This window comes from Haliotis rufescens, unplaced genomic scaffold (assembly GCF_023055435.1).
Source record: "Haliotis rufescens isolate VD_foot unplaced genomic scaffold, xgHalRufe1.0.p SCAF_17, whole genome shotgun sequence".
NCBI lineage: Eukaryota > Metazoa > Mollusca > Gastropoda > Lepetellida > Haliotidae > Haliotis > Haliotis rufescens.
In genome coordinates, this window is record NW_025963857.1 from 28,939,609 (window position 1) to 28,949,469 (window position 9,861).

The 9,861-nt window shown below is 40.1% G+C and overlaps 1 protein-coding gene across 1 annotated transcript; it reads right to left on the reverse strand.

Annotated features, from left to right (window-relative positions):
* Positions 1 to 6,787: 6,787 nt before the first annotated feature.
* LOC125381206 lies at positions 6,788 to 9,861 on the reverse strand. Its single transcript, XM_048397843.1, has 2 exons — positions 9,534 to 9,861; positions 6,788 to 9,306 (listed from the first exon to the last, which is right to left on the reverse strand). Exon 2 carries the CDS (start codon positions 8,983 to 8,985, stop codon positions 7,702 to 7,704), a length of 1,284 nt encoding a protein of 427 aa, XP_048253800.1. The 5' UTR covers positions 8,986 to 9,306; positions 9,534 to 9,861; the 3' UTR covers positions 6,788 to 7,701.

A 9,861-nucleotide genomic window follows, 5' to 3' on the forward strand; every position in this document is an offset into this window, starting at 1 on the left:
GGCCTGTCCTGTGTTCTTTTCTGTCTGCCTGTACCGTTGAATTAACCTGGCTACTGTCAATGGTGTACAACCAAACCTTCTGGCAAATTGGACGTGTGTTGACCCCATTTCGGCCATGGCATTGTTGGCTTTAATCCGGACTTGTACCAGCAGCAACACATGCACAAACATACGTGCATGCACGTCGCTATTTTAGTGCAATAATCGTGGATGCAACGTTAAACACCATTTCACCTCACTTAGGTATGGATGTTACAGTCAATGTGTAAAATGACTAAGATTTTCATCTAGGCAATTTACAATCTGTCTTAATATTTCAGTACTTTTTCAAACTGATTGAAATATCGATCCATTTATTATATTATAATCTCACCACCCAGTGTCTTCTGGCTTCTAATCATTGCATAATTTGTCTATTGTAATGATTAAAACCCATCTTAATAATTTTCATTCAATTTGTCAAATACATGGACATATTTTTCGGTCAACCTGACTAAAAAAGACTCTTCCAAAAGGGAAATGCAAGCCAGATTTGTGTTAGGTAGGAAAATACATTTATACGAGGAACCGTACAAGGTGTTAAGCCAAAATGTTGTGGAGAGAACACTTGGTGATTGTAGTCATCACAGTTATCGGTACATAGGAAAAGTGAAAGGTGAAGGTCAGCTCCGAACAATAAAGCGTATGTCCCCCGTTGGAACCGATAGCGGCCTGACATCTCCTGCCTATGGAAGAGACGAGTATGCGAATCACGTCCTTTGGAATGGTAGCCCACTCGGCCTGCAACGCAAAAGCCAACTGCTGCAACGTCTAGGGGTTGTGGCTGACGTCGGCGGAGCCGTCTATCCAATTTATCCCACAGGTGCTCTGTCGGGTTCAAATCCGGGGATCTGGGTGTCCAAGGGAGAACATCAAGGTTCTTGGTGTGTAGACAAGCTCTTGTGGTCCGTGCTGTATGCGATCGAGCGTTGTCCTTCTGGAATACACCGTTGCCGTTGGGAAGACGTGTGGTAGGAGAATTTCGTTGATGTATCGTTGAACCGTAATATGGATCAAACCTGTCCGGGGATGATGAGAGATAGCCGCCCACATCATAACGCTAACCCCACAAAACCTGTCCAATTCCTGTACACAATTTCCAGTGTAACGTTCTCCCCGACGTCTGTAGACCAGTGCTCTTCCATACCTTCGATGGAGGAGAAATCTTGATTCGTCCCTGAACCAGACATCTCCCCATCGCAGGTGAGGACATACCCTGTGTTGACGACTCCACTGCAGTCGTTGATCGGGATTCCCCTGCCTGAAAACGGCCGATGACGTTGTTTTTTGCACTTCTTGTTAATATTGGCATGTTGTTGAACTGTCACTGATCGAATGACACAACATTCAAGGCCTTAGTAAAGTTTCAAAATGTTTCACTATCGACATGTGGATGCTATTTCAGTGACAAAAAAATGCCTGATGCAATTCCCGATTTTGACATATGTTATCAGGTGAATAATTGACATGTCTTCGTATGTGTTTGTGACAGGTGACACCGGTGGGGCAGGATACGCTCACCTTTTCACAAACACCTGGTATCAGTACTATTTAATAGTGATTAATAAACACATACTTATCGTACAATGGATACAATTTTGCCGCTCTTATTACAACGCCTGATTATAATGCCGCCTGTCTACTGTCAACTGTCATGTGGATATCAACATCGACAGAGACAGAGGATCATTTAAATGACTTTTTTATGCCTTAGTTAGGTTGACGTTTCATAAAGTTATTTTGAAAAGTAATCACACAAGCACTGCAACAATAGCCGTGAACTAAAATTGATACATACATGGGGGTTTACGGGGACACCCATGTTAGTATTGTTGATAATCATGTCTGACACACCCGTGGAAATTCCAACGTAAAATAGGTCCCAGGTGTACTCGTAACTGATTAAATGGTGATTGGTTGTTGATAATTTTGTGCAACGTTTCACCGACTACGGATATCGTAGCTCATGATATTAAGCCCTCGTTAGCATGGTTCAGATTCGATTTTCTACAGACTGTGTTATAGTTGCTTTGTGAAAAAGGAACTCGATCACACCTTTATGTTCAAACTAAGTTCCATAACAGTGAAGGGATTCGATAATGGAATTGACTTACATGACATTTTGCTGAAAATATTTTTTTAGATGAAATTTTCAGAATACTCCTTTTGCTCAAGTAGAGGATATTTACTTGACGCTGATGACCCTGTGCTAGCTGACAATGCAGGTAATTGAGATTCAAGTATATGTGTTGCTGGTCTTTGTTTAACACAATGGATGTGATTAATAATAACTATACATATACTGGGATACATGTTACGTTCATGTTAATGCAGCAAAATGAAAATAATTAATGTCCAGAAAGGCGAAAGGCGAATTTTAAGCCCATGATAAAACAAACATCAAATATCATACATGTTTTAAAGCCGCCCTAAAGTGATAAGTCTACTGTCCTGCTCTGAGTGAGATAGTAGGAGTACTGACTGCAATCCACCCGGGTAGAGAATATGTCTTCAGCAAGCCGTGCTTGCTGTTAAAGGCGACGACGTCAGGCTCGCTGACTTGTTTGATGCATATCATCGTATCCGAACTGCGTAGAGTGATGCTCATGATGTTAATCACTGGATTTTCTGGTCCGGGTTCGATTATGTACAGACCGACGTCATATATAGCTGGAATTTTGCGTGCGGCGTTAAACAACAAACAAATTAAACAAAAATGGCTACAAACCTACTGTGAATCCTGGCTTTTGTACCTATTTATTCAGTTGGTGTGGAATATACATGATTCTAACTACCTTTTACTTACGTTCTACTATATGACCTATATATTAAAATAGCAAGCACAAGGACTAGATAATGCCTCCTCATTAGTGACAGTCGTATAACAATGACAATCATATGAGATATAATTGTAGTTACTCACCTAACAGTAATTCGTTATCTGTATTTATCAATATCGTGTGTCTCCGTTGGGTTCAAGACACGTCCGCACACGACGTCATACAGAGCTCGTCAGACGTCGGGTTACCAGTACTTCATCCGTGTTAAGCTTCGTCAGTTTGCAGGAGGATAGGTCGTGTTCTAATCTAATGGTCAAGGTAGTCCCAGCGGTGTTCAAGTGGCGACACGTCAAGGACGCGAGCTGACAAAGGCAAAACGTTGAATTGACGTTATTGAATAGCAGATGGTGGTGTTTGTGATCTTGTGCTGCCATGTTGAACAATATCCGTGTGTTTATATTACTTGTAGGAAGGGACCCAATATCTCACGCTTCATGTAATGTTGTGCTGTGAGATTAGCATTGAACACAGCAAATTGAGACTTTTTCACACAAATCCAAGCTAAAAATCTTGCCGCTGCCACTACACTGAGCCATGAATTCTTCCCGATGAAGATACAGATGTGCTCTACCATTCTGCTCTGAAAAGCTGGAACCAGCTCTGCCCAGACACAAAATTACTTCCTGTTCTGTCATCGTTGTGCAGAGCGCACACACGTCTTTGACGTCGATTATTACGTGTCAACAATGACCACCATTAAAGTCGATAAGCCACAGTGACGCGGACGCCTGGATACCGTGAAACAGCTGATATGTCGTCGGGCAGTTCATGCTGATGACGTCACAGCCAAACGTTGATTCCTCAAATGAAACATAGGCTAACAGGGCTAGGTCATTTGGTGTAGTGACACGTGGTCGGTCTGTCCTTGGTCTGTCGGCCCTGTCTGTCATTATCGTGACAGAAAGCTGGTGATGTTTCATGAGTGCAAGCAAGATGTGTAGCGATTATGTCAAGTCTGTATTCCAACTACAGCTTACCAATTACCCTTTCTCTCGGTACTGCCAATATACATGACATACAGTATTGCTGTTGATTTCTTTACCCCTTGTGCATTGACGAATATTCTGAGTAGTTTTATACCAATATGCATCATGTTATCATACTGCGCCAGTATTCCCAATGTTAGAGAATACAGTAGGTTCACACGAAAACCAGCAGACAAAAGCAAGCTTTCAGTTGCACCCCTGTCTGTTGCATGTCCACAATAAGTTTTACATGATTATCGAAATTATTTTTGTAGTTTATCTTGCTCTTCAGTCTATTCAGAATTGCATGCTTTGACATCGCACTTGAACATTGGTAGTTCATGGATGTTTTCTATAAGTTGCGTCTAAAGGCGAAATCAACGTATGAACTGAAAGACCCAATGAATTTATCAATCCACGTAAACTTATTATGTTGTCTAACCCTTTCCTTTTGCATGAACATGAATAGTGTTTCAATATCAGCCAGGCCGTGGTGGATAAAGTGCTGTTTTTCATGCCTCAGTTTATGTTCAAACAACCCGATCATTTATTACTGTATGCTGGGAAAGTAAACCGACCGGACAACATATTAATACAGTCAGAGGCCTTTGATAAGGAAAATCTTTCAAAACTATGACATCATTTGCCCTGTCAAGGAAAATTACATAGAATTTATTAACTAAAAGCATATGCTTTCACACAAGATTATAATATACGTAATGCACCCTAGATTGGTTAATACAGTGTCCAGATAATATCAGCGTGGTGATACATACCACCATTCACCAGATAGTTATGCTGTATCAGATAACGGTACTTGAGAGATATAGGGTATCTCATTTACCATGTGATGCTGTCATGTACATATTTGCCCGTTGATCTTCGGACTGGTAGTTAAGAGACCTAGTTGTTGCTTTTCCACGTGGCTTTGGCGTGTTTTCAACACACTGATAGCACTGATGCTGGTACAAGAACAAATATTACACTCAACTGTAGCTTACTTTAATATTTAATTCATGAACAAAAATTGGTCAGAGCTTTTATTTAGCCCCTGCATGCACTGGACACCATTGTATCGTTTCGTAGTAGCCTTCACTAGTCTGCTTGGCTAACTGACTGTATTGACTGTATTGCATGGGAACAGAAGACAAAAGAGTCCCTTGTACCATATCCACTATACCATAACCATACGTTTATGAATCTCCATAAAATAGTGATGATCCTAGGTGTCCGCGAAAAGTACAGCATATCCTCCTCCACCGGGGGCATCCGTCAAATTGTTTACAAAACACAGTACAGAAACTGAACGACAACACCATCACTGACTGATCCAGTGTGTTAGCAACATCAAGATGTCCAGCATTTGGATTACCATCATTGCAGCTACATGTACATGTACACATGCATGATTGCGTAGTTTATGGTATCACTATGTGTGGCTAACCAGAAGGTTCCAGGGTACTCTTAAGTCATCGTCACAACACATGACGTCACACTGCAATGTTCTCATACATATCTGCCATTTATTCAATGCGACTCTTGCTATTGACGAATCATAATGGAATGGTTTATGCTATAAATGCAATGAGATTATTCGTTAGTATGAGAGAAGGAAAAAGCTCAATAGCATGCAAATGTGTGTCCGAGTTTGGTACGATTCTATGTATGACATTGTATATATTGTTAGATGCAATCAGCACTTTATTGATTTCTCAGTTTTTGCAACTCAAATCGAAATTATCTTTGTAGTTGTATAACAAGTAGCACTTGCCATTTCTGTATTTGATATTGCGAATATCAAACTGGTCCAGTGAATGGATGTAGAATATTTGTTTCGTTTCAAATAACATCAGAATGAATCTTCTATATCAAAGCTTTATACCATAAGCTCAGTTAATGAACAAGAAAGGGGATGAAACGTTCCTCATTTATTACGGATAAAAAACATTGTCTAATGTCTGAGAGAAGTAACCTTTTTTGAATAGTCTGTGACTGAGTGACTTGGACGAAACGCCGGTTTTAGAAAGTAAAATGTGCCGGTTGATGTCCATGTCAGGACAATGTAATGTCATAGGGGACACCAAATCACATAATGCCGCAACAACGTGTTATCACCTCTTCGCATTTTTGTTTAAGTTTTTTTACACAAACGTAATTTCGCGTCTGTCGTTAGTGCTTTTGATACATCTATGGGAAATATTAACCTCCATCAATCAGTTTTTTTGTCTCATCTTCTTTAAATAACTTGAGACGAGTCGCCAATATTTTGCAACTTGCTTTAAAAGTTGCAAAAAGTAAAATGACAATAGTTAAAGCATTATAAGTTAAAGAAACCTCGACTGATGAGAGCGATCCTTCAGATTAACAAAACATTGCATGAATTTAGCAAGGATCACAAGGAGAGTTCAGGCCTCAGCAGAGTCTTTGTATACAAACAATGCCAGTTAGTAACACAAACCCATTGGGGGATCGTTGACTAAGATATTTCAGGCAATATAATTGAATTCACTGAGACTCGGTTGTATTAAACCCAAATCAATAGAAAACAGGAAGAAAATCTTGACATAATTATAAATTAATATCATGCTGAGCAAGGTATCGTTAACATAATCTTGAGGGTCACGTCAGCACCGTATTTTTGTACCAAAATTGAGCAAAAGTTATTCTAAATTTCAAATATCTAAATCACTCAGTAGACACATAATACACATGTAACTGAAATACTGTTCCAAGCGTCTTTACACCATCCACGCCAACTACATGTACGTTATAGCGGAGGCGGTCTCTAAATAATCGAGTTTGGACCAGACAATCCAGTGACTGACATCATGAGCATCGATCCACGCAATTGGGATTCGATGACATGAATCACCCAAGTCAGCGAGCCTGATCACCCGATCCCGTTAGTGGCCTCTTACGACAAGCATAGTCGAATTTTATGGCAAGCATGGGCTGCTGAAGACTTATTCTTACCCGGATCTTCACGGGTCCTCCAGCTACGTGAAATGATTTTGTACACACATTTGTTACATTACTGTTGAACTATTGTGTGATCAGATATGACTTGTGTTCAGTGGTACCAACTGAAAAGGTTACACATACACTATTCATACAAAAGATATAGGGTATACAATATACAGAAACTCGATGAGATGTTGTTATGTAAGGTTGTGTACCCAACACATACAGTCGCCTAGTAAATGGCCTGACAATTACATTGTCATATTAATTCATATATTTGTTATATATCTAGTGAAATCTATGTTTCATTTTAGTTAAATAACACTTTATGCCGAAATTACATTTTAGTCTGCCTGCAGACTAAGGACCATAAGACTGTATAATATAACGAATAACAATTGTATCTCATGTTGTGACCCTTTGCGCAGCGCATTACTATTTTTTTTACATGTACATTACACAACAATGTAGAAATTGTAGAAACATACTTGACTCCATGTGCAAATAGATATGCTGACAATCACACACTATAGTTCACAACAAAACCAGGCTAAAGTTATCGATAATACCATTTTGTCGTGGAATTAATTGTTGACTGATCAGACGAAAGACATAAACTATGATTCACAACAGACTAATATTACAAATGCAATGCTAATCAATGATGTATTATTGAGCGCTTTGTGCTAACTTGATGATCGTAATTTCAGGAAACTGTATAACTATATGTGCATTTCCATCGCTGCTAATAGGAACATTAAGCTAAATAGTTATGAAGACCCTATTCACGTTACATTTCACATGTAGCGGTTATGCGATCAGTTCTCATTATTTCAGTCTTGTACACATGATCCACACACAGACTGTTCATCAAAGTAATTTTCATATTGATGAATTCAATGTTTTTCAAAACCGTATACTCTTACGTAGCGACTGTTTACATACAACACACTGTCATCATCCAGACAGATATTGTGGGGATAATGCATGCCATCCTTTTGTGTGAGGACATCTCTGACAAACTGCCCCGACTTTGTCAGTTGAATCACCCTGTGGGTGTCTCTGTCCACAAGAAGGATGTCTCCTGTCCTGATTGTTGTGATACCTTGCGGGTATGTTAGAGCTCTGTCTCTTGTGGGAGTGTAGGTGAAAACAGTTTTGCCTTTTCTGGTCACTGACACAATTGATCTTACTGTTACTTCACTAACTACTAACTTGTTTTCCCCAGAAACATGTATTTCATGTGGGTTCCTTGTCACACCTGTCGAGATAGATTTAAGTATATTCCCTTTCATATCCAGCACGTCAACAGAGGCACGACCATCGTAACCACCTGCCAGGAGTTTTGAAGGGTTCAGGAAGGCTAAACCACCATACTTCCTCCTTGTTCTAACAGTTGAGTGTAATGTAGGTTCTGGGTCAAAGTTGATGAAAGCTATTTGTTGTGTGTCTGGCAGAGAAACAGCTGCCCGAGCTCCACCCACCTTAGCTATTCGCAATGGCTGAGTAGGAAGCTGGAGACATGTATTGAAGGATGTTTTGCTTGGAACGTAACATGTGCTGAGTCGACAATGTAAATAATCTATCACAGTAATTACCTTGATACCATGAACTGTCAACACAACAACATCACGCAAATCATAAAACATGTCTCCAGATCTACAGTCAATTTCGTGCATGAGAACAGGAGAAGACGTCCGGTCACTTAGACCTCCAACAGTCTTGACCTCCCCCAGCTGCACCTCATCCACAGATCTCCTCAGTTTATCTGTGTCATGTGTGAAGACGATAGTGGATGGTATTGGTCTCTTGTTCTCACTTGTGTCCTTATCTCTGGATGCTACAGCAACAGTCCCATATATATCAGACATGTCTGCTACACAGCTTGCCTTCACGGCTTTGTCTGTGAACTCATACCGCTGCTGATGCATCTGGAGGTCAATTTCCTGGGACTTTCTGTAGGCATTCAATTTTTCTACACGTGTCTCAGTGAGTTGGTCGATGCGATCAAGCAGTTTCTTTTCTTTTCTCAGGAGAACGTCTACAGCTACCATACGTTCTTTCTGAACTTTGTCTTTCATCACTTGTGCGTTTATCAATAGGTTTTTAATTTCCAAGTTTTGTTGATGAAATGTTATCATTGTAAGTTTTAATCTTCTTCTCTTGGTTTCTAGTTTCATTGATCAATGTTTCTGTTACAAGAGGCATCATGGCATCTATGGTTTCAACATCATCACACTTCCTGTGTTTGATACTGCAGTATACAGTACAAATTGCCATCCTGAAATCTTTACAAAACAGTTTTATCTTCTCATCCTTGTGAATTCTGCACATAAAGCGCTGTACCTTTGGTTTCTCGGTACTATGGATGCGTAAGTCAATCACTTCATGGTCACGTAACCGTGGCATCTTCTTGTGTAACTGGAAGATATCATCACAAATGGTGCACCACATTGTACCTGGAGTTGTCTCCCCATCTTCTTTGCACATGATACAGGTATCTAAACATAAAGCACAGCACGTTACCAAAAATACAATTTCTAGAAAACACAATCACATAATACAACTTAATAATACTGTATGTTTACTGGCCATAGTTGTTAGGTGTATAAATGTCAATATAAACCAGCTCACTTCGAACTCAATCCTTCTCACTTTAATAAATATAAAAAACTGCATTTCCAATACCTTGGTGTGCAAGACATGAAAACGTTTCAAAATTCCCTACCTGACGATTCCCCCAAATCGTCCATCAGCCCCTGGATGACGTGGCTTGGTTTCAGTTGACTGACCTACTTCTCTACTTGACTGTCAGGGTTGGCCACCTTCGTCAGTTGTCGACAGGAGGGACATGGAATAGACTTGGCTTGAATTGCTTTAGGCTGTGTTTTGGTGTATTTCTGCAAACAGGACTTACAGAAAGTGTGATTACACTGAAGTGTGGCAGGGTCTGTGAACACCTCTGTACAGATGACACATGTCAGATGGTTGTCCGTCAATTTCTTTGCGGTGGCCATTTCTGATGGTGAGAAATAGTCCGACTTAGCTATGTCTTC